The following is a 25,996-nucleotide window of genomic DNA, read 5'->3' as shown; positions in this document are numbered from 1 at the left end:
TTAAATTAAACACTAAAAAAATGAAAAAATAAAAAAATGAATGAAAAAGGAAATGATGGGAGGAAATGTATGCTGTCACGTTTTCGTTTTGCAGAGACCAATAACACTTTGTTGGCAAAAGTGTTATACATACATATTAGTATCGTGAAGTAATACTTTCTTTGAGCTTTAGTTTGCTTTGAAGTTGCATCGTTACAGATTTTGTCCCCTCTATATATGACTTTGGACGTACGTTTGACAAAATATTAAAAACACCTTTTAGCATTATGAAGTGAAATACAATATAAATAGAACAATCTCAAATCTACGTATATTTCTGGTCACTCACTGAATAAGATACAGATTAAATGGGGGTTGTCTGTGTCTTTGTTTTTTTGTTGCTATTAATACAGAGAAATGCAGATTTTTTTCCGACATTTCTTTAGAACACACACGGCTGCATACAGTCGCTCTATAGGAACCACAGGCTCAATTAGCTGTCGCAAATAATCTGGCCTTTGGCTGAAACACTCCTGGTCCTTGCCAAACTTTGCCAGCTGTCATGGCAACGGGTGACACGCTGACATTTTCAGTGGGGTGTGTTTATCACCTCACGCCCTCTGTGCTATGTGCACCCCTGACATTTTGGAAGGGGGCGGAGCTGGCACTGTGTACTGAAAGCATCTCTGCTGCTAAAGTTTCGCCGAGTGTCGTGAACACTTTACTGTGTTTCTTGCAGGCTCGTGTGTGTGTATGCGTGTATGTAGATCAATGTTGGCATGTGTTTGTTCCGCTCAGGAGTCGTTTTTTTTTTTCTCACTTCAAGCTGTTGCATCACATCGCTGCACATTTTCATGCCAAATGATGAAATCCCCCCCCCCCAAAAAAATAAATAGATAAATATCCAAAGTAAGCGGTGGTACCCTGTATGTTATGCATTATGGAAACAAATGACTTAGCCTAGTCTGAATGATGAATCTTTTCTCATATGGGATGCATGAATGAAAAAAAGGAGAGAAAAAAAAAGATCTATTCTATTAATATGCGTATGTATTCAAATGCATGTGTACGGAAACCTTGTGTTTAAGCTTCTAGCTCAGTAACTGAAAATTGAATCGAACAGTGAAGTTGCGGGCTCATGGCTCATGGCCTAATTTGGCAGATGGCTCACTGAATCTCTCCATAGAACCATTCCCTCAAGTGTGTGTGTGTGTGTGTGTGTGTGGATTTCTGCTCGTGTAACTCCTTGGGGGACAAAGACTCCTCAAAGTGTCCTCTTAACAATTCAAGTTTACATCAGGATCAGCACGGGAGAGTGGCAGCCAGATCGTATAGTTTTTCAGTTTTGCTGTTGGTGTAGTTTTTTTTTAATTTCCCGTCTCTCGGGCCTCCTTTACCTTTAGCCCCCCCGTCCACACCCCTGTGGTCTCCTTCACCTTGCAGGCGCTCATTGCCTCCGCTGTTTACGTGAAACCCCATATCTTATTCCCAGACAAGCACTGGGTTAATGTATTCAGTTTAGGAGATGTCATCCTGCGTATTTGCTGTTTCTTTCTGCAGGCGCATGTGTGTCCGGCGTCTGGGGATCCACCCGGTGGATTATTATATAGGTATTATATAGATTATTAGCAAACAACGCGACTTTATGCTCTCGTGTTTCCCGCGTTGCAAAAAAACTCTTTTGTTCTTAAAAATGTTGCTTGAGGCTTAAGCTTTAGGTACAGATTTAAAGTCTCAGTACAATACAACTTGCTTCTTGGATTTTAAGCCTTCTGCTTTTATGTATTTTGGTCATGATAAGATCAAACATTCTTGCCAATTACAACGACATGGGTAAGAGACACGTGTCATCGCATGAACATTTCGAAACAAGCGAGTGCTTTTCAGTTGTTGACTTAATGATCACAATGTTAATTGGATTCATGACAGTAACAAAGAACATGAGACCCTGAGTATTCCTACACTCTTATCATGGTTCTAATATGCCAAATTGTTCATGGTTGGTTGCCACAGTGGGGTGCTAGGAAACACGCGGTAAGAACGACCTCTCAATGTACTTCAACACAAAGTATGCTGTTGAAGTAGAGAGAGAAAGACAGAGAGAGAGAAGGGGGGAGAGACAGAGACAAAGAGGCAGAGCTGTGTCGTCTGAACATATGGCATTAGCCAAGAATAATGGAATTGTCGCTCCAAAACCCCGAACCCCCTGAAACTGGCGCGTTTCCAGAGGTCTTTCGTGCTTCTACATAACACCGCCACTCATTGTCGTAGCACGCGCCAAAGGGAGGAGTGTGTTACATGCATGCGTGTGTCTTCATGGGTCTCTGTCCAAGCACACGGCCAAAAGCGCATGGTGCATTTAGGTCCATTATAGATCCACTTACCTGGCGGAAGGAAACGCATGGCTCAAAAGGGTTGTACTTGTTTTTGTTTTTTTAATTTTACTAATCGTTGGTGTGTTTTCAGTCTGACATGTGCCATCTCCCATTTCCTTTCAGTATTACCACAGCATACTACTAACTGCAATTTTAATGGCAGGCAACATGCGCTTTCACTTTGAGCGCGAGCAGGCCATCTGTGTTGTGCACCTGCTGGTGTAGGTGCACATTGCCGTCCTGATAATACACCCTCATAATAACAGTAAAATCCAAGTGGCTTTTTTTGAGGGTTTGTCATGTTCCTGCCCCTGTGAACACTTGAACTCATGAACCCTTAAAAAGACTGGTTCTTCTTTGGGGACTTTATCATCTATTCATGCTTTGATTTGCCTTCCTTGTTTCAGTTAAGTTACCTTTCGTCATATGTTTTGTTTTATCTTTAGTTTGCTATTTCCTGTTTTACTCTGAAGTCCGTTTCCTCGTGCCTCTGCACTTCCTGTTATCCTCCGTCTCTTAACTTCTGCACCTGTTCCCTGATGTGATTCACCTGTGTTCAATTAGCCCCGCCCACCTTGTGTATATATAGTCTCTGTGATTCCAGTTCGTCTGTTACGGGACCGGTCCAGTTCAGTTACTCTTTCCTTTTTTTTTGGTCCCCAGTGATTTTTTTCCCTGTGGATTATTTTTGCTGGAATTCATTATCTCTTCCTCCTAAGACTGTAAGTCCGTTTTTGTTTTCCATTTATTGAAATACTTATTTTTCACACTATGCATTTGGGTCCTGCTCCATCGCCACCTGACGGGGTGGAGATTTGGTTCTAGGGTGATTGTTAGAATTTAGAAGTTAGGGTTGGGGTTCGACATTTGGTCGAGATGGTTAGAAATGGGGCGAGAAATAGCGTCATGTCAATGAGTGTCCTTAAAGCTATAGAAAGAGCAACATGTGTGTTTGTGCATTTCAGACAGTCACATGAAATGTTGTTTTCAGTCAATCTATTAATTACTGTGATTTCTGCTGATGGTCGCGGAAGTGCTCGTGTTCCGGTGCGACAGTGATGGTGGAGCCATCCCACAGATTTTTCTTTTTTTCTTTTCTCATCCCTTCATCTCGCGTCTTTATTTAGGCAAACTTCTGCTTTCGGCAGCAGGTTGTGTGTGAGAGCGTCTCGCAGCGAATGCTCCGTCACACTGACACGTGTCTGTATGTGTTAATCACGGATGTCTATTTCTCTCTCCCACTCTGCTGGCCTCCTCCAGACCTCCCATGGCTCGCTCCCTCCCTCCCCCCCCCCCCCCCCCCCCCCGTGTGTGTGTGTGTGTGTGTGTGTGTGTGTGTGTGTGTGTGTGTGTGTGTGTGTGTGTGTGTGTGTGTGTGTGTGTGTGTGTGTGTGTGTGTGTGTGTGTGTGTGTGTGTGTGTGTGTGTGTGTGTGTGTGTGTGTGTGTGTGTGTGTGTGTGCTGAGCGGGCGCAGCGCAGGTGACACAAGGCGACATGACTCGCGTACCACACATCCATCTGACGGCGAGGAGGAGGAGAGAGGAAGCTGGGCTAAATGAGCAGGGTTATTACTCAGTACGAGCAGACTGCTCAAAGTTACGCAACAATCTGGCAGCCTTTTATATTTCATTTCCAAAGTTTGGCACGATTACGTATTTTCTCAGACATCTTGTGGAGGTATTTTGTATTATTCACACCATCTTGTTTTGCCAGCTAGGGTTGCGGCCACCTCTCTCGCTGCTCAGTATCTGTTTCATCTGCATGTCTGAAATACACCGCGTGTAGCGGCCTATCCCGTTCAAGTGGGAGTCGTGCGGAGGGTCAGATCTCCTCTTTGACACCTGCCCTCCGCGATTTCTGAGCTTATCCACCTCGCCGCAGGCCGAGCAGCGCCGTCTGATGTCCGCTCACGCACCAACACCACTGTGCTGCGAACGCACGGCCTCGCACACAAACGCACACGATTCGCTGCAATTAGAGCCATGTGGTGTGAGCTTTTCCGCCTCCCACGATTCTAACCAATAAGGTCATTTTTGCAGATGAAGAAAAACAAACACTTCCATCTCTGCAAGTTGCCCGTCTCCAATGCACTCCGCCATCCTCGAACCAAACAGAAAGTGGAATCTGCCTCGCAGTGCTCTTTCTCTGTTGCTGTCGTTTCTTCTGAACCCCTTGCATTTCATTTCCCGTGCGTGTGAGAAATCGAGTGTGAACTTGTTTAAGATGATGGGACACATCTATGTTGTTTTATGGAGCAGGGAGTACAAGTACAAGAAGCCAGTTTTCTTTACATATGCGATGCCCTCATTCTGCACATTTGGCTGCTGTTTGCCTACAAAGATGCATTTTTGTCTCGGGCACATAATTGAATACCATTGATGTAGCGAGCGCTGCCTCGTAGCGAAGGAGTGGTTTGATCTTTGTTTAAAGTATGTCGGCTTTTTAGCCCTATCAGTAGTTTGTTCTTCTTTGGGGTGTGTGCAAAGCACCAGGGAGACGGCACTTTAAAAGGTCACTAATGCACTGAGCCTGCCCGCTGAAGGGGAAAAAGGCATGTTGGATGTTTGTTTGTTCTTTTTTAACTCTCTTTATAGTGAGTCCTCTGGAGAGGAGGCTCTCCAACATGTGAGGACACCATGTTGTTTTTACTGTGGAGGAGGAGGAGGAGGAGATGGAGAGCGTGATAAACATTTACTGCATTGCATTCCGTCTGCTCGCAGCACGTAAGGGCGAGCGCGGTCTTGGGTAAGTTGGACATATACGAAGAACAAAAAATAGAAGGCGAGTAGAGACATCAGATTGGAAGTCGGAGAGGGGGATGGGGGTCAGAGGTGACCGAAGTTCTGTGAGTCAACTTTCTCTCCGCTGCTGTAGCCAGGAAATACGTTGTTGCACTTTGAAACAAGCGCACACGGGGCAGTGGAGCGGCAAGGTGGGATCACACCGCCACACAGTCCGAGGGCGGGCCTGCAGATAAGAGCCCGGGCGGCTCGGCTCGGCGCGGCGCGGCACGGCGCGCTCCCCCGGAGCAGCGAGTGACTGCAGAGTACACCTGGCCTGGCAGCCTCGGACCATCCAGGGACAACTGGGGAACGGCTTCCTCGTCGGCCGCAGCCCAAACTGACACAGGGAATCATGTGCGGTGGTTGGAGCAAACGCAGCGAGGTTGTGTGTGTGTGTGTGTGTGTGTGTGTGTGTGTGTGTGTGTGTGTGTGTGTGTGTGTGTGTGTGTGTGTGTGTGTGTGTGTGTGTGTGTGTGTGTGTGTGTGTGTGTGTGTGTGTGTGTGTGTGTGTGTGTGTGTGTGTGTGTGTGTGTGTGTGTGTGTGTGTGTGTGTGTGTGTGTGTGTGTGTGTGTGTGTGTGTCCGATCTCCTAACAGCTGTACTGCTTTCCTAACCTTTGTGTTTGTCATACCAGGTTAAAGGCAGGGCACAGTAAGGAGAAAAGAAAGTAGGTGGGGGGGAAAAAAAGAGGCCGAGAGTAAAAGGTGAGACTGGAACATAGGAAGAGTATCACGGCGTGACAGCGCGTGCGAGTCGGGATTGTAAACGTGTCTGCCGTGGACGGAAACCTTTTTGTAAACCTCGACAAGCTGCCAACACACTCGCTGCCCTCCAGACAGCTCCTGGGCCGCGGTGCTGTTGTGCTGTTGCTTGCTACTAAGGACGCTAACCAAGATTAAATATAACGATTAACATTAAATGTTTTAGCACCCTAAAAAAAGCACCCCAAAAATTTGCGACCAGGATATAGTTGCCTCTTTTTGGTGTAGAGGCCTCTCACTTCACTCTCACTCTCATTACCCTTTAAAAACACAGAAGAAGTGCAATAACGCAGTGCAATAAGATATACAGATATATGGATACAAAAAAACCTTCTCTGACTCATGACATCATGAGTGATGAATTAATATTTTGGCCGCGTGGGAATCCTCGTTATTTAGCGGCGTCACCGACCGCTGTCAAAATAACACAAATTTAGTTTTCACATCCCTAAACTGCGACATGCCGCTCCGTTTGCAGAGAGTAGCGTAAATCCTGCAAATGCTTCACGTGTTTCCGTTGCTGGATGTTTTGAGCGACACACTGTTCATAATGCACACAACGCATAGTAGCATGAGCCACGCCCAGGGTTCAGTTTTCTGACTCGTGGAAAAATGCGGTTGTGACACAACCGGCGTGAAAGTTGTCAAATAGTGACTCAGTTCTGTCCCTCCATCAGCGACCTGTCAGGTTCGTTTCTGGGCTACAATCCATCTTGGATGCTTTTCATCTTTCTTTTTTTTCCTCCAATGTCTTCAGTCAGGAACATTGCTGGATAAACAAACCACTGACTGACAAACTGCAGACTTTTTTCCGGTATCATAGCTTTTCCCTTCCATTGCATGTATTATGACTATTTTATTTTTTTTGCTGCACAGTGGGATTATAATGTTTGGTTTGTTGCAAATTTTGCAAAGCGGATGACGTTGAAAGATGAAGATAAAGTTTCACCATCTGTCTTTGCGAGACGCTCTGACAGTTGAAAGTCCATTTGTGTTGAGGAGCAGCTACGTTGAAGTCAACCAGGATATTTCCAACAAGATCTGGCCCGATGTCAAACACTAAAACACAGCTGGTGGACAATCCGGCGATGGTCCAGCTTTTATGTCTTCAAAATGACGTGGGATATGATTTACAGAGATCCGTAGCTTTAAACAAGGCTCAAATAGTCTCATTTGCCCCAAGTGTGCCCGTGGTTAAGCTTGTCGGAGGCTTGGGGGGGGGGAAATGAATGAAACGATACAGAGAAGGGACGACGGCCTCCCTTAGCAGCAATGTGGTGCGGCCCAGCACAGCAGCCAGTGTCACATCCCATTCCTGCCAGGCCTGAGGAATGTCCAGCCCCTGACACTTGTCCAATCCGAGCTATCTCAAGCTCTCTCCTCCAGCTCCACGCCGGCTAATCTCTCCTGACACCTCACACAGGCCCGACAGAGAATCACTCTACCCTGAAAACAATCCAGCCCTCCTCCCTCTCCGCCCCGATCGGTACCAGCCCCCCCCCTTCCTTGTGTCTGTCCGTCTTCCTTCTATTTCCCTTCACCCTCCCTTCCCTATCCATCCCTTCCCCATTACTTCTCTCTGTGGCCTACTCTTTCTCTCGTGTCTCCATCTGTCTTTGTCAAGCCATATTCTGCTCCTCTTCCATTTCGCTCAATCTCTCCTCCCCCTGTCTTTGCTCCTCCACCCTCTCGTCCTCGCTGGGCATATCGCGCCTCTGTTGATGAGAATCTCGGAAAGAAAAAAGACGTCATGGTTTGCCGGATGAGGAATAGCCTGCGTTTCCTCGAGGACTCATCGGCATTCAGAAACGGCATTTTTTTTACTCAACTGGGGGTTGTTGCCCAAGTTGGAGCGTCTTTATCTCTGAGCACACGTTTACGGACGGAGAGAAGCTCCACAGGATCACTTTAGGATGGGAAGGAGCGAGCAGAAACACAGACATCGTTCCCACGAAGCCCGTTCGCCGTAAATATATTTAACTTTTTGGAAAGAAAAGAGAAATGAGGGACTTGCTGATAGGATTTTTTTTTTTTTTATGTTTGCACTGACAGGCCGCGGTTCAAATTCTTAGTTTGAACAGAGCAAGAAACATTTCCAGTCATGTTGTTCGCACTCTAGTTAGTTGGACTCACAGAGCAAATTAAACCCTTTTACAGATCACTTTGCCTAATTAGCGTATTTTGGGATACAAGAATTCTCGTGAGACGAGTCACTCAAAAAAAATCCCATTTATTATTTAAATGTATTCAACAATTCCAAAAGATAAGATAGACAAACATGTCATAGAGTTCATTTACAAGCTGTTTGTTCTCCTCCTCCTCCTCATCATCATCATCCTCATCTATAGAGCCGCCCACCCTACAGAGCACAATCTCATTGGCTGCTGAGTAAAATATCTGTCATTGGCTGTAGCACAGAATAACTCTGGGAAAAGAACAATGTAGCGATGGCACGGCACATGCTAAAATGCAGACGCACACAGGCACGCACAGATACACACACTCACACGTGCAAACGCGCGCGCACGCACACAAACGCACGCACGCACGCACACAAACGTGCAATCGTAATAGGCCGAGTCACTCACGCAAATCAGTTTCATTCTCTTGCACGTTGTCAGGTCGCCATGTTGAGTAAATATTACCATAATTCCTGTGTCAGTGAATATGCAGCTAATGAATGGATGACATGACATCCAGTGAAGCTCAGAGATACCGAAACGGAAGAAAGAAATTGCCCACTCACTGTTACTGTGCCTGAATGCCTCCTCCACCTCCCCACTGTCCTGCTCACGTCGGGCTCTTTGTGCCTTTTTCTCTCAGCCAGATTTTTTCTTCTTTCTTTTTTTTTTCTTCTTTTTACAGAGAACGACGGCTCCGAGGTCGGCACAGCAGAGAGGAAGCAAGAATGGCCGCTCCGTAACTTGGTTTTACCTCAGAATCTGAACTGAGATTTTGCTTCATCACACAGGGCCGGTTGTGCCGAGCAGAGCACCTAAACATGACTACAACTAGAACATCGAGGAGACGATTTGAACTCTACTTTTTAATCCAAACAGCAGCAGGATATTGTGTGTTTGTGAAAAGGGTGAGGTGGCTTTATGGAAAAGGCTATTGTCTATACGAGAGGCTTCCTTTGTCAGATACATTAGAAGGTAGAGTGCACAATATATTGTTATTCTCCACATGAACAATATATATAATTACCTTGCTATAGCCACTGATGGAGACAAACACCCACTGCCGTGAAATACTGACGGTCTTGATTCAAAGATTTCTTTTTCCAGCTGTTACATCTCTGAGCTGCATCACAAGTAACATCTCACGAATCCACTCTCTCAGTCAAACAGGATATCTTCACACTGGACAAATATATTCTTTCTTTTTTTTTTTTTTTAAATCTCATCTGTGTAGAGTACTATGCATGTCTACAAAATAAAAACACAATCTAAGGGGAAATTACACGGAACAACACTACACGTTTCAGTCAGTTTGAGTCCGCTGACCGTTGCCACTGTGGAAAGAAGAGGTGAGATCATCCACTTTTGCAGGGTGTTTTTCGTTTTTGTTTTTTTGTCCTTGATATTTCTGTGCAATGGAGCGGGGCTGAGGAGGAGAGACACTGAAAGCGTGGAGGTTCTGACACGTCGGCACTATGTCGAGGAGCACAGGAGAACCAGCCCACTTCCCTGACCCACGTCCGGCTCTTGGCACGCCGCCCGCACCGGCGCCTCTTGGTGTGTCCTCGGAAGCTTTACATTCAGGCTCGGCTACAGAGCCTGGGTGTCTTGGCTGATGGATACGAAGCAGAGGTGTCCGTGATGATGGAGAGAATAAGGAAAACTAGGATTCTGGCTGTTAACACACACCCACTCTTCCCCCACCCCCCTTTGTCGTACAACTCTTTCTCTGGATCTCTTCCCTGTTTGACTGTCTCTGTGTCCGTCTGCTCTCAGTCTGCGTAGAGGATGAAGCCGGAGAAGGTGCTATACTTGTTATTGTTCCCTCCATGGGCTTTGCCTCCGTCCAGTTTGATATAGACCTCGTCGCCTGCGTCCAGATGGAGGATGACGCTGTTGGAGGCATAGTCATAGTTCTGGTCAGCGTCTTGGGCGATGGCGCTGGCACGGACCTGGGAGAGAAAAGGGGCAGACGACACATGTAGGAGAACAGGTTGGCTCGTTAGCTATGGTACATTTCAGGACATGAGTTTAATACATTTTGAATTGGACTCTCATACTACTTACACAGATACTAGAAAGATTCTCTACTCACTTTTTTAAAATCTCTGTTACTATCTCTTACATACCTCGACCAAGGCTACACAGTTCTCTACATTTGTTGTTATAATACTACATATATATAAAGATATATATATATATATATGTATATATATATATATGTATATATGTATATATATATATATATATATATATATATATATATAAAGATATATATATATGTATATATGTATATATATATATATATATATATTTTATTTTCAATTTAGTAACAAGATCTGCATAAAATACACACAATGGTAAGATAAAAGTGTTTTATTCATTATTTTTTTCGGTACAAGAAAGTGCAGGACTTCTGATTCGGAATCACCCAACGATAATTTCCTGGAGCCAGATCTCGAATCCATCCCTCCAATCTTTGATCAATTTATATTGAAAAAGGTTTTGATTAACTAGGAAACAAACAGTTCAGACCTAAAATATTCTAAATAACACATACAACTTCATTCTTTTCAGGTGAAGTAATGAAAAAAAAAAAAAAAAAAAAGGAATGAGGAAGGAAACAAAGATGAAACTAAAAGACTGAAAGATCTTTCAGTAAGAATCACTTGCTGCTGCGACCAGAGGGAATTTTGTTGCACGGATGGAGACAGTGTATATCTTTTTTCTTGAGTTTTTCCACTGGACACACGAATGGCAGGAACATAGTTCTTCATATTGATATTGAACCTACAGGAGCGACCAGGGGGTCAGTCAGACCTCAGGCCGTTCTGTCAGGCAGATTTATGGCTTCAATCTAGCCAGCGGTCTTTCATAGAAAACCTAACACTCGGCCTCGGAACACAAGGTCCAGACAAAGGGAAAGTTTTCGGAAACTGGGGCCGACTCGGGGGGCCTCTGGCTGCCGAGGAAATTACTGAGAAGTACAATAAGGAAAACATCAAGGACGACTGCAGAAATATTTCATGACGCATAGCGCTGCGTGACGAGCATCACCGGAATGAGCTTGTGTGATTAAAAGGGGAGAAAAGGAGGAATCTTTTTTTATTGTATTACTTCTCTATGGTTCCCATTGTCCGACTGGGTGTATTTGTGAGTGGGTGTGTTCCTGTGTGTGTTCTGCCATTCTGGCTTTAGGACATTTGGAGCAGCTTCTAAATAACCTGTCCTGGCTAATTAAGACCTCCACCGCATACATGCGGCCTCCCTCCCTCCCTCCCTCCCGCCCGCCCGCCCTCCCTCTCTCTGGGGAGGAAAGTGTAGCTGCGCTGCCAAATGGGCGCTGAAACAACTGATGTGTTTTTTCATGTGTGCATGCGTGTGGTGGAGTGAGGGAGACGACACAGTGGTAGGCTATCGGTAGGAAACGACCTTGTGATTTTCTTATATGTGGACGTCCATGTTTCCAGACTGTTTGTACCTATTTATTTGCCGAATGGGAGTTAAGAGTGAGTTAAAAAAACAAGTTAGGAGACACAGTGAAGGTCACACACTAGGAGTTGACAGCTTGTGCCTGGTGTGCACACCGGCCTAATTCTCATGAACCGCAACCTTATTCTGTACAGTGCATACAGTCTATAAGGAGTTGGACAGTGACATATGGTATTTTAGCTCCGAATTCCAGCACCAATACCACTAAGAATTCCATCGATTCAACGCTGCAACCATCTGTAACATTGCTGGACTAAAGATGGACAGTTTCATGATTGTCATCCTTGTCATCTTCCAGACTTCACACAGCTTTTTCCTCTGCCCGACAACTGTACACAGCGACTGAGATGAAAGCGTTTCACATTCGTGTTGGACCGAACAGAGGAGGACTTTTCTTTTCTTATTTTTTGGTTCTCCAGATTCAAGACAATGCTGCTGCTGGATGATGATCCCAACGTGACGACGAAAGAGGTAACATTTACAGTTAGTTCGGTCACCCAGAGGATTTGTTATTCCCAATTATATTTAAATCCAAATAACATTGGGAAAGGATGCTAAATTAAAAACTATAGGGACTATTACCTAAGAGGCATGGTTTCATTTTCAAATCCAGTGTGTTGGTTTACAGAGCTGAAGCAACAAAAACATTTCCTCCTCCATCGCATACTTACAGTCGGCGCTGTTGCCCGATGCTATTGAACGGTTTCTAGCAAGGAGACCGTCATAACAGTCATAACTTATATAGAATACAGTCGCACGAGGAGACCAGTATTTTCTCTTGAGGTGATAAAAATATAAAGTGTTGTACATCCTTTAAAGTAGCCACCGGTTGAATCAGGCAGTTAGTCACTTAGTCTGATCAGTAGGGTTTGGTTCAAAATCAATGATTGATGTGTGTTTGAAGGGTTTTCCTGCGGCTCATTATCAGGTCTCTAAGGTCCAATCTGGCCCCTCGCTCCTGCCTCGGCGTTTGTCCAGACATCTTTAAATCGGGGCTTCGGTTGGACGAACAGGCAGCAAAGAGGATTCAATTTAAATAAATAACTCTCTCCGCCAAGGAGGTTTTGTTTATGCCCCTGTCTGTTGGTTGGTCGGTTGGTTGGTCGGTCGATTTTGCAAAAAAAACCTATTAAACGGATTTCCACACAACCATTAAATTATGGAGCAGATCTTGGAATTGTTTTTTCACTTTCTCCAACATTTTTGGACATTTCCACCAGTTTCCCAGAGGAATAACACATGGAGCTCGAACTCGAGCATATTTTGCAATTTGGTGCGGCGTGATTGAATTAATTAAACTGTTGGGCCTTGGCGGGCGTATGCGCTCTACTGAGTGTCTTTTTAGTTTTAAGATTTATGCACACATTTCACAATTAGCCTCTTGCTAATGCTAGTGTATTGCTTTTATTTGCAGTGTCTATGGATTGAGTTAATGAAGTTTCATTACGGATGTTCTCATCTTTTCTTCAATAATGACTATTGCGATTAAAACTAAACTGTCAGCTCATCTAAGGTGTATTGTTTCATCAGCCTGCTACTGGGAAAGAAACATTTCGGTAGAGGAAGTGCAGAGGCGTACAAAGTTTGATCAAAACAGCAAATGTGAGTCTTTCGTGAACTGGATATCCAGTAGTTTGAATCAGAGAAGCATGCGAGGATGGGGACACTTATTTGCAATTAAAAAATTACTGATATAAATTCATGCGTTTTCAAGCTGCAAATTATACAAGCATTTGAAAAACACAACATTCTCCAAGAGAAGACTTGAGTGTGTGAAATACTTCCTTCCAGATCAACACAATGACGAACAGACAGATCTATACATTTCTGCACAATATATATATAACATATAGAAATATTCACACAGAATCAAAATTGCACATGCTGCCACAGCTGTTAGTTAAATCTAAATATAATTAATGAGCATTATTAACACGTATCATACCAATTTTCTATGATTCAAAAAAAAACTGCAAAGCTCGAAAGTTTCCCCAGGATATAAAAGGAATTTGAATCACTTGCAGCTAACTTGAAACCGACAAATCATGATTACACTATAATACATGGGCCAATTTTCCGCTGGACTTGTTGTGAAGTGCTCTTGCAATCCACCCGATGCTCAGCTCTCACATGAACTGTTCTTTACATAGCCTTCAGCTCACGCTAGAATTATGGAGCAGAGGGCGGCAAGGCTGACACTTCGTCAGCTTTCTTAACAACATCAATGTCGATGATTTTGAAGAAATAAAAATGCCACATGCATTTGGTTTGACTTAAATTAGAGCGGAACACCGTGAGTACGGTTTAACCTTTCCCAGGCTGCACAAGACAAACAAGAAGATCTGATGGTTTCTCAAAGTTAAAAAGGAACAAAACACCATAGACAGTATCAGTCATGCGAGCGTATTAAATTAAAGGCTAACCTGAATAATTAAAACTCCGAGGAGAGTTTTTAGGATGCAGGGGTAATATATGCAATACTGTACTTTTTTATTTTTATTGTTTACCCTCCTGATTAAATCTAGCACAGCTCATATCGATGTGCAAACACAGCCTCCTGTTCTGGCTGTGAGATGCCTGTGTCCAGTGCATATTAATATGATATGTGCCCTGAGTGTGCCAAGTCAACATCATCTTATTAGAACGGTTACCGCTTTTGGGTTGGTGGGGGCGGCGGCGGCGGCGGTGGGGGGGGTGACGACGGCTCAGGAGGATTTGTCAGTTGGGATTTTAATGAAACTTTAACGAAATATTTGCTCTGCAGGTGTTCACACAGAACCCGGGAACCTCTGGCAATGTCACAGAGGTGTAATGTGGCTTAAATTATTATCTTCATTATTCTTTTAAGGAGCAAAATTTACGACTCCTTCCAGAGTGCGTTTCGTGTCCGTGGGGAAGGGGAAATACAAATATAATATTTTTCCTTCAGCAGGAAGAGACAGAGTGAGCAAAGGCAATGGTTTTATTGTTTTGTTTTTTTTGCTTCTTGGCTCTAATGGGTTTTATCCCCCTCTGAGACCTAACTGCCGCAGTCTAAGGCCTCCTTCGTTCGCCTTCAGTGTAAAGCACGCTTGATTAAAATCTCTCACTATTTGTGAAATAATGATCAGGGAATTCCTATAGGAGCTAGTTTTATTTCTTCTTCTTTCACACAAAGAACTTGTTAGGGACAAGAGGCGGGGGGGGTTCGAATGCAGGATTACGGCTGACGCGTCGTGAGCGATGAGCAGGACAAGCGGCCAATCGGCAGTGCGTGACCTTGACACGGAATATGTAGAGCAACTTTGACAAGACAAACAAAGCATGAGGCTGTGCGCGGCCGGCGCCAGCGATGGTAAATGAGGTGTCAGGCAATGTTGTCTTCCTTGTGGCTGCTCGTGCGTGTTTTGCATCCGTCACTTCGTCAGCATGATGGCTTTGATTGAACAATATTCCGAGTGGCGACAGGAGAAAATTCCAGGCTGCGCTCGGGCTTAATAGAGGATGTGTGCCGGGGAAAAGTGAAGTGTGGATTCCCTTAACTTGTGCCCTTGTTTAACTGTGAATATGAATGTCACAGCTTTCAATAACGGCGGTATTTAAACAAAGATGCTGCCCCAAAGGCGACACACGTTTGAACACAGACCGTCAGTGGTGTGGGATATCTATTACAATCAGCAATTTCAATTATCATTATAAACCGTAAAAAAGGATGCCGTTTATGAAAATGGTGATAATTTGAAGCAATGTGATGTGTTGTGTCTGGCACAGGGACGAGCCTGTAAAGTCTCTGTGGGACGGTGATCTTACAAGGGGCTTTGTCACCGTGACAAGGACATGTCTCGCGGCTCCGCTGACAGGGATTTGTTGACTTGATGTTGAGCCTCCATTTTGGATCGACGAGTCTATTGGTCCTCTTTAAATCAAAGTGTGCTGCTGTCTAATTGTGTTTGAACAGTCCAGCCATGCACTGCATGCTTAATAGCAGCTTAGATGGCCTGCCACTGCTATTGAGCCTGCTCCAACATTTGAGTGCGCCACACACACAAGTACACACACTCGAGGTGTCAGAGAGGCATACACATACATGCCTTGTTTGTCCTTTTGTGTATGCAAACACGCACATGAGATGCAATTTGAAGATAACCAGGACAGGAAACTACGATGGGTTGCAAGTGACTTGTGTTATCGGAATCCTGGCGGTTCTCGTATGTGTCACAGGTTTATTTGTTGGAGGAACCTAAGTGAAAAAATGATAAGAGGAATGAAATGGTAACTGGCAGATTTGCCATCTGTCAGATGCGGGTAGGAAAAGGCTTCCGGAATTAATTTCCCCGGCTGTTCCCTTTGTACCTGCTCAGCCTCCTTTGAAACAGAATGACTTTCCTGCGCAAACCTCTCACTGTTTGTGGAATTTGCTTACGGTGAAGTCTGGCGTCAGACATTAGTGCCGCTGACACTTGATCCAAATGTTGCCAAAAAAAACCTTCGGGGGGGGCCATTTAAAAACGATACCGCAGAATGGGCAGCGGCAACAGAGAGGAAGAGATCAAGGCAGCGCCTCCTGAAAGAGGCTTCGCAGAGGAAACAGCGGTGGCAAAAAAATAGGCATCAACTTTGACCCGCGATCCAGCTGGTCTTTCCTTCCTTGTGTCCGACTCGTCACTCGCCGTTAATTACCGCGGTACAGTAGAAACAGCACAGTCTGCCTCTGGCGCCGACACCAAGACTACAGTAGCATCACTGCTCACGGCATCGTCTGCAAAGACACTTCTTCACCGCAAAACTGTTTAACTTTCTTCACACTAAGCCTGTTTTTCCCCCTGTGTGCTTCCTAGTAACCCTGAGGCGCTTACATCTTCCTTTTTTTTTTTTTTTTTTAAAAAGAGAGAGAAAAAAGGAACTCCTCTAAAATGAGGCAAAGTGAGTGTCTGTATAAGTGTCGGATGAGAGGCAAACTGTCAGCTTTGCAATGACATGCATTATTCATACAGTATCTGATTCATCCTCTCTTACAGTACTAGGGTGAATGTTGATGTCTTACCCATATTCATTTAAAAAAAAAGGGGGGGGGGCAGGAAGTGTTAAACACACAGAGCACCGTGAGTCATTCAAAGCCATTGACTTGCTGCTATCCAGTAAGGAGGGAGGGGATATCCGTGGGTATTTGACTTATTCGGAGAATTTTGGGGAATGGCTAAATGTCAGGGGCGCGGGGAGACACTGACAGAGAGAGAGATGTTTGCATAAGAGTGCCAGGGGCCACTGGTCTGCCTCCCATATGGCCCTCATTATAATGAAGAAGCCTTGTGAGTCAACACCATAGCAACCTTGAGTCAGCTAGCCCACAGGAGACAATCCATACCCTATTTTAAACTGTGTTTTTGATCTCTCTGCAAATCAGCATAGCAGCATTTCATGAGCTGCTGAATCGGAGAGGCCAGTGCACCCGTGGCTCTCTGTAAAGCTCGGTGTAAGATGTTCTCAAAGCAAATGGAATAATGATGGACAAGGGGTGGGCATTTTTTTCCGGGCGAGTTCAGAAACTTCACCAGTAAATGATAGATTTTCCTCCCTGTGCGTGCGGATGACAGCGCGGTGTCATCTTGACATTTCCAATCTGTGTGGAATTTCCTAACAACACGGGCCAATCTTCATTTAATAGCCCTCGCACCTAATTAGGCCAGCTCTAATGTTCCACTCGGCAGAGTGTCAAATCCAATGTCCAATTACACAGCAGATCAAGGCCAAAGGTCCGCCTCCACTAGCTCTCGGGCTGATTATAGAAGAAGTGCCACGGTGTACACCACACAGAAGGAGACGGGTCTTGTCAGTGGGAAGGAACGAGACACACACGTATATGCCCACACGCAGGCACATATATACACTTAAGGGGATCAATACTGTGGGCAAAGAGGCCGAGCGACTGAGGGAGGCTCTCTCAAACGCTGCCTGTCTGCGCCAGACAGAGTCTCTCTGTTGCACGCGGCGGACACACAGAGGCCTCTCAGTGCTGGAGTCGGAGCACGATGACGAATGGCGGCACCGAACATTACCAGAATGTTAAAATCGATCTAAGTATTGCTGTATCAGTGTAGATAACTCACGGGTTTCCCTTTCTGTTATTCACACGTCTCTGTGGAACATATGTAAGTAATCAAACATAGCACAGCCCATGTCCAGATGGCTCGGCTTCCACGGTTAACGTTTGGACCGACGCCACATGCTGAACACAATTCGGTGGGTTTCACCTGGATACACAGCAACAGCATGAACGGCCTCCGTGAGTGCACCGGAGCTGAAGCCCCCCTCCCCGGACGTGCCTTCACGAGTGGAGATGGGCCGAGGCGACCGGTTTGACGGGCAAAATGACACGCGACTGAGCTCAGCTGAGCAACACCTAAGGTTAAGTGAGAAATCGCAAAAGACGCTGAAGCGAAGGTGAGCTCAAAAACTCCAATCTGAGGAAAAGGACGGCGCGCGCGTAGCCGACGCTGTTACAGTGCAATGCATCACTTGAGAGCAACGAGGAATATTGATGGCACCGTGTGTTGGCGAATCGATTCTTGTGATACCACAATCCACATTCTCCTCTGCAGCTTCAGAAAAAGAAAAAAGGAAAAAGTTTTCTTTTTGAGATTAAACTTTTTTGCCCCTTTTAGGAAAGTGAGCTCCTGTAGACCCGACGTAGAGGAGAGATGGAGGGCAGAGCCCAGTTGGGGGGGGGGGGGGTTTCAGGCAGTGGGTTCGGAGGGTGGGGGGGCGGAGGCCTGCGCGTGTGTGTGAGCATGTGCGAATGTGTGTGTGTGTGTGTGCAGGAGAGTGCAGCGGTAATTGCTAGGGAAGAGCCATGTGCACGAAGGACGTTGAAGCTTATTAAAGAAGGAGACAGAGTGATTATTCACTATGGTCCTCTTGAGAGACTGACGCCGAAGTCATTGCTTTTAATTAACTCTGAAACGGTTTTGCAGATTAATAACAATATTAAGAAGGGAACGGCGAGGAGAAGCGCAAACACATCCTGGATCTGGTTCAAGCTTTTTAATTACAATTAAATAGACTGCGTAGCACAATAGCACAATAACTATGTCTTTTCTGTCCTCTTTTTCTTTCTCCATCTTCTGCTGCCACCACTGTATTTTTTTTTGTTTCCCCCCTTCTCTCTTAGGGTGTGTCCACGACACGTTTTAGCGAAGCACCGATTTAACGGTGAGAGTTCAGGATCGGTATTTGGCAAGCGAGTTGAAAGAGTGTGCCCATGAAAAGCCAATAGAGTTTGTGGAGAGGAACTTGGAAAGCGGATAAAGTGTATACCGTGCTGAAAATAGATTCCTTATTATGTTTGTTTACCAGGAAGCTGACTTTTTTAGAAAGGTGTCAAAGTCCCGGGGACAATGCTGCGATTCTTGTGCTGCTGTCTGGCAAGTGAAGAGAGGAAGTGGGAAAAGACGGAGAAGACACAGAGTAACCTATGGATGTTGATGTCGAACGCAGCTTGTAGCGAACCCCCTGGAGTGGCAGAGGAGCACGCGCTGGATGGGAAGCAGCGCCGCAGGGCCCGGAAACCCGCTGCTTCACTATAAGCCAACAGATGATAAAATGCTAGTATCGTCCCCCCATTTCCCCGGCCACCTCGCGGTGCAGCTTTTTGCTGCCGTAATGAGCCGAGGAAAACACCAGTGTGACTGTACCGGGAGCTTCGGCTTGACCCTCGGCACTTCATCAATGATGTAGCATAAGCCGGCCCAACACTTATAACCGTTCACACTCATTTTACACAGATCGAGGCCATGGGGCCTTCTCCATCCGCTAACGACCTATTAAACTCCACAGCGAGAGCAGCACTGCACATTTACGCATAAAGCCGTGCACAGGACACAGGAAGTCAAGAGACAGGGAAGCGGTTACTACTTTATAAACATTACGCGGGACTCTGGGGATGCACACTGTGTGCGTCTAACTTAAGTACCTCCACACCCTCCTCCTGGGAGCACAATGAAGCGGGAACAGAAGGCCTTTTATTGGAGCATATGTTCTTCTTCCCCTATTATACTGTATATCAATGCTTTTACGCCCACCCATAAAACATTCCTGTTGAGTGAGACATTATATATAGAAGGTGATTGCTGTAACTCTCTTTTCTTGCTGGCTATGAACTTGGCAAAGGAATTAACCTCTGGCTGCCTTGGCAAGGGGGCTGCAGAATCACGCCACAGAGTCAATGCCAACTAAAAAAAAGAAATATAAATATCTCCATGTTACCCACATCGTGGTCCTCAGCACTTGTAATGTTAAGACCCCGACCACTTTCTTTGCTTTGTTTGGATACTCCACTTGGCAAAAACAAATATAAAAACTTAAGAAAATGAGAGAAGTAGAAGTATTTTTTCGCCCAGCAGATGTGAAGCGGTCCACAGCAGCTGCTGGGCCGCGATGTCAAACGAAAAGTCGGTGAGTTCCGTTTTTTTGTGGATTTTATTTTGTGATTTATCTCGCGGCAAGTATCTGTGTCTCTGACTGCAGAGCAAGCTGATGATGGTGAGTCAGAAAAGCCCCAACATGTTCATGAAATGAATACTTGACAGTAGAGACATGTCAATGTCAAGGTGTTCCTCAATTGTCCCTGTCAATATACGGAACCGCCTCAACTTATCTTTTTCACTCCACTCTGTTTGACCCGTAAGATCAATGCAGCAACTATGAGTTGCCAGTTGTGAGTGTGTCTGTGTGTTCTTCAAACTGCTGGTTATCATGAACAAGAATATGTCAGGATGACCAGCTGCAGCCCAGCAGCAGCAGCAGCAGCAGTAGTCTGCAGAATTTAAAAAAATTATATATTGGACAAAACAAAACATCAGTTGATATAATATTTAAATTCTTCGCTCCTTTGCGGGGCAAAAAACTGCCTCCCAAAGCAAATAAAAAACCAACATAAAATCGTTTTTAAAGAAGAACTGAAGCGTATAGGCAACAGCTGAGCTCAGCTAATATGAACTTTCTGTAATCAATCCACACATGAACTTACATTGGAATCAGTTGAAGAAATATTTGTTGTGCAATGCATCCCTCCCTCTGGATCCAGAGCAGAGTTTTTTGTTGTTGTTGGTTTTTTTTTACTGCATATGACTCATTAAAACTTGAACATTATGAAGGAGATTAACCACACACCCCTTGTCCAGGTGATGATGTCAGGCATCCTTTTATAAAAATCATCGTGTGAGCAACACGGACACAGACAGGTGCGCTGCAGGCTCTCAGGTGAGCTCTGATGACAGATATTGCCATAACTTCAGGAGCTCAATCAAAAATTACACAAGAATAACAGGTCACAAGTACAAGTAACAAATAACAAGAATAGTTGTTGTTTTTTTTGTTTTTGTTTTTGGGGGGGGGGGGGTTATAACTCAAAGATGGGACCGAGCAGCTCCGTGGTTCTGTCACGAAACTCTTGAGATGTGTTGCCCAAAAAAATCATCTATACGTGAAAGGGCAGAACTATTGAATCTCAGAGGGGATTTGAAGATGAATCACAGCAGAGAGCTGCTTCAAACCACCTACAGGTTTTTTTTATACATTTATTTTCATTTATTTCGTAAGACTTTCTTCAAAATCTATCATCTTTAGATTTCTATCAAGTCATTGATTAAACCATTCGGTTTCAGTTAAAGTAAACTTTCTGCAGATTCAGGCTCCTTGTGTGAGTGTGTGGACCCGTGTGCATATGAATCAGTAATAGAGAATAAGTGCACATATTATTTTGGTCATTTGACCCAAAAAAAAGTAAGAAGAAAGATGCAAAAAGATTTAAAAAAACTACGCCCAAAACATTAAGTGCAGCTGAGCCTCATGCATTTATACATTAGCGAGGCTTGACAATGTGTGAAATATGATGCAGGCGACCCCTTAACCTCTACTGTCTCACGCTGTCTAATTATATAATATATACCTTAACACTGAATTGAACTGGAGTAAATGCATTTAGAAAGTATTGACATATGTCGACTGATTTTTTTGATGACTGAAATGAGTTTTGCAGGATTAAATGTGAAACATTAAATTGGTCGTGTCCTTATTGCTGCAGTAAACAAAGCAAACAATGACTGCAAATAATTATAATACAGCATTTCTTCTGTTGTTTTTCTTCTCTACCCACCGGCGAAACGTATATTTCAAAGGCCACTTTGAAGTGAAGCGATCTGACGGCTGATCGGAAAAAGGCTGCAAACCACACTGGCACACATTACCCAAACCTGAGAAGACCCTCGGGTGCGCAAAACAGAATTAGCGCCCCATTAAAACGATGCATCAAAGAAGCCGTGAATAGATCATATAGACGTCCTGATGCATTTATCACGACTGCACACACCGATGGATGCGGCGGCAACACTATCCGCTGGGTTTGCACGGACAAAGTATATAGTCCAAATATTGACGGTGTAATTTATATTTCCCCCCCCCCCCTCCTCTTTTTTTTTAGACTTAATCTGCCCACCAGACAGCACAGTAGACTTAAAGTTCAATGAGTTTGTCATAATGGAAACGGAATGTCAGTTATTTATACTCTTTTCAATATATTATATTGTCAATAATGATAAGAACAATAATGACGATTCGTGCGTAAAAGCCCACAATCATTCGACTCAATCAAACACAATTGAATGCGCTCGCATCTTTATTACACTAATTAAGATGGGGGGGGGGGGGGGGGGGGGGGGGGGGGGGTGCTTGTAAAAAAAAAAAAAAAATCATCATCACTCCTCTCGCACTTTGCTAAACACAGATGCCATCCACGTCAAGATGATACAAATCCAGAAACATAAACGACCGATCGGTTTCCACATTTCTACGGCGCAAATGGCACCAAGGACCGGCGCGCTCGCTCCACACCAGCTCAGCCCGACACCGTGACCGTCCTTCGGATTAACTGAACTGTGCACCGCGGCAATGTCAGGACGCGGGGTTTGCAACTACAGTCAACACATCGTTATCTCCGGGGGCGCAGGGTGTCACAGCTGTGCGCTCCGCGCTCCGGAGGCGCACGGCAGATGCGCGCGCTCGCCTCACAGAGTCCCTTTTTTTTATTTTTTTTTATTTGACTTGCTCTTTATGAAAGAAATCAGCTTTCCGCAATGTAGCCTATGGATTTTCTTTTTTTTTTTTAAGGAGCGAAACACAGCGAGGGAGAGGAGGAGAGTGAGCATCAGAGGAGTCAGGGAAGCTTAGGAAACTCGGGAAAACTTTCAAAGCACTAACCTGGCCGTTCTTGCAGAGGTCTGCCCACATGCTGGTGCCATCCCCTCCTCTCATCAGCACATGGTAGATGAAGAAGTATGTGCCCGGGATGCTGCAGATGAACTTGCCCGAAATGCCATCGTAGTTGTTGCCCAGGTTGGTGACCACGTCGTCAAACTTGAGTATCTCATAGCCTTCGTGGGGGTTCTTAAGCCCTGCATAGAAGGCCACCCGAGGCACCGTGCTGTAGGTGGCTGTGCTGATAGCTCCATTTCCCCCCAGACCCAAAATCCCAGTCCTGCCCTGATCCCCTCTGTCACCGGGAGGCCCGGCTGGTCCTGGCGGTCCCGGTTCTCCGGGTGGTCCCGGTGGTCCGGGCTTGCCTGGCCTGCCAGGCTTCCCCTGCGGGCCCTGCAGTAAGGTGGAGGGTGGAAGCACGTTGCTGTGGTCGCTCAGCGCCTCTGCCTCCGCCTGGAGACCGGTGGAGCTGGTGCTGCTGGCCGGCGTGCCCTTGTTCAGGTAGGGGTCGCACACCATGCGACAGGTGCCCAGCATCTCATAGTGGCTGGCGTCTGTGCCCACAGAGCTGACGAGGACGGGGATGAGGACCACCAGCACCAGGACCAGCATAACCCCCACGGCAGCCGCCACCAGGGTCTTCCTCCCGATGCTGAGTCGGGGAAGGGGCTGCGCTGCCAGCGTGGGTCTCCCTGGGGCGGAAATGGTGACTGCTTTGTGTGGGGAGCCCGTCGCCGAGGAAAGGGACCCGGAGATCCCGAGGAGAGTTGCAGGAGGAGCAGCGAGTGTGTGAGGGTGAGACAGAGACCCACATACACTTGATACACCTCACTGCTCCGCTCAGTCACACTTAACTAGGCAACCAGTCACTCACACATACAGAGGGACTCGAGGAAGCCCAGGCATACGCGGGGAGACATTCAGCCTGTACTTACAAACACAGTCTGACTTGTGAGAAGAAGAAGCAAGAAGGATGCAGAGCCCAGGGGAATGGAGTGAGAGACAGAGGGAGGGAGGGAGAGAGAGGGAGAGAGAGAGGGAGAGAGAGGGATGATGAGAGTGGGAGAGATACAGAGCCGTCACTGCATCTGTGTGTGTGTGTGCATGTGTCTGTGTGTCTGTGTGTGTGTGTGTGTGTGTGTGTGTGTGTGTGTGTGGTGAGTTTGTGGTGCCGGATTCTCAGGCTTGGCTTTTTATACGGCGGTAGCAGCGGAGCCCCCTCCTCCCCTCTGCTCCCCTATCGAGTGCGAGGTTGGTGTGGTTACGTCCCCTCCTCTCTCTCTCTCGCTCTCCAGCTCACTCGGAGGAAGGACTCTGATCCCGTTGCATTTCTTTTTTACCACTCTCCTTCTTAACCACAGAGGAACCAACACAACCCCTCCGACCATCTCCCCCCCCCCCACCCCCCCCTTGCTTCCCCCCACCTTTGATGCCATTTCTCACTCCCTTGCTCTCTCCTCTCTCTCTCTCATCAGCATCCAGCCTCTAAAAATAAAGACGGAGCTGTGGAAAGACAGTCTCTTATTTTTTCTTCTTCTTTTCCTGGAGGTGGGTTCTAAAGATTCATGCATACATGTGCATAGACACAAGGCAACACTTAAATCTGCTATGCCAGCTTCTCAAGTAAAAAAAAAAAAAGGTGCTAATTACAAAAGCTAATGCCAAGAACGAACTCACAAGCCAACATCCAAACTGTGCAACATAAATGCAAAAATGAGAACAAATAGAGGACGTTTTTAAGCTTTTATGATCTTTGTGGCACCTCGCATGCAGCCACTTTTTTTAAGGGCAGAGGCAGCAAATCTTTCCTTCAGTCGGGGGCCACTGACATCTTCTGTTATTCTACTCACCTCTTTGCCTTCCTCCCCTATGTCAATAACCGTGTTTCTCCACCTGAATGCGCTGACACCATTTCTTATTGGTGTCTTTTTTTAGGTATTGATTTCATGGTTTTTATCAAATTAAGGGTCCTGGTTTGGAGGAGGGAAAAAAATCTATATGCAGCAATGATGTCATTTGTTTGACATTTTCATCCCTTAGAGTGATGAATGGTGAAGTAGGAAGGCAAATAATGAAGTCTGTAGATGACAAACAAACATAGTCATCATGTGAAACGCGTGGGGTGTTTGCTAAGAGGGCGGCCATCAGTGTTTTTTTGGTCTAATGCACTTCCGAACAAAAAAAGAATCGACAAACACGGTCAAGATAGACGTGAGAATACGGCACGTTCATGTCAGTATGAACTGTCAGTTGGGAAAAGAGTGTCCATGGTAGTCAGGTGTATGTTTTCACTGATATTTCGGGGGTTTGAAATCGCCAACGGAACACAGTGCAGCTGGTAGCCTAACAACCCAGCGATGTGCAGTTAAGGTCACAGATATCTAGCGCTGTTTTTAGGAGCAGCTTTTAAATGAATTAGAAAATACATATATTTGGGGCAAGTGGTTGGGGTGCGTATAACCACATGGGTGCATGTACACCTTGAGCTTGACCTTGAGTCCTGGCAGTCGTGTCTCTCCACCACTCTCTCAACTCATTTCCTGTCTCTCCTTCACTGTATGTATTGAATTAAAGCAAAGAATACATATTTGTATTTTAGGTGTGGCCGTTTCAATTTTTTTTAAGAAAATGTCTGAGTAAGTCCACATGAGTAGATAAAGCAAGAAAATCGCTGGGGAAAATTCACGGTGAGCAATTGGGTGTGTTGATGGCCATAGACATAAACACTGCTTTCAATCATCGTTGTATGCTCTAACTAGAACGCCACAGAATGTTCCGGATACTTCCCTGCATGTGTGAACGCGTCTGACTTATCTCCGCCTGCGTTCGTCCTGTGTGAAAGGCAAACTGCAAAATGAACAGACCCGATTCAGTTCATGTCTGAAAACAGCTTTACTGAAATCAGCTGGGGTGGTCATTTGCTAGAATGAAAAATCTGCCAGCTCTTGGCTTTCCACATCTCGTGGTTTAGACAGGACAGTTTGTGCCCGAGCTGGACCGAGCTCTCGAGACAGATTGAGATGGATCAGCGCGCAGGATGCCTGGATATTTGTTACCACATGCTCTCGACATGTCACCAGTCATTTTGGTGGGGTGTCTGTTCATCTGTTTTATCATCATTAAAACTTAAGTTGCAAACTTCTAGCGTCACCAGTTGGATGTCTAATTTATCGCAGAGCTGAGCATTAAAGACATAC

At 45.5% G+C, this 25,996-nt stretch overlaps 1 protein-coding gene across 1 annotated transcript; it reads right to left on the bottom strand.

Moving 5' to 3' along the window:
• Positions 1-8,108: 8,108 nt before the first annotated feature.
• LOC118289354 (C1q-related factor) lies at positions 8,109-24,144 on the bottom strand. The gene is made up of 2 exons (XM_035616307.2): positions 22,803-24,144; positions 8,109-10,030 (listed from the first exon to the last, which is right to left on the bottom strand). The coding sequence occupies exons 1-2, from the start codon at positions 23,409-23,411 to the stop codon at positions 9,851-9,853; spliced, it is 789 nt and encodes a 262-aa protein (XP_035472200.1). The 5' UTR covers positions 23,412-24,144; the 3' UTR covers positions 8,109-9,850.
• Positions 24,145-25,996: the final 1,852 nt, after the last annotated feature.

This window comes from Scophthalmus maximus, chromosome 17 (assembly GCF_022379125.1).
Source record: "Scophthalmus maximus strain ysfricsl-2021 chromosome 17, ASM2237912v1, whole genome shotgun sequence".
Lineage (NCBI taxonomy): Eukaryota > Metazoa > Chordata > Actinopteri > Pleuronectiformes > Scophthalmidae > Scophthalmus > Scophthalmus maximus.
Note: the sequence above shows the minus strand (reverse complement) of the source record. Positions and strands in the feature narration are given on the sequence as shown.

Coding starts and splice junctions, on each gene's coding strand:
- LOC118289354 (XM_035616307.2), bottom strand. CDS start 23,411: ATGCTGGTCCTGGTGCTGGTGGTCCTCATCCCCGTCCTCGTCAGCTCT. Junction 10,031..22,802: donor ACCTCTGCAAGAACGGCCAG/GTTAGTGCTTTG, acceptor TTTCTCTCCCAG/GTCCGTGCCAGCGCCATCGC.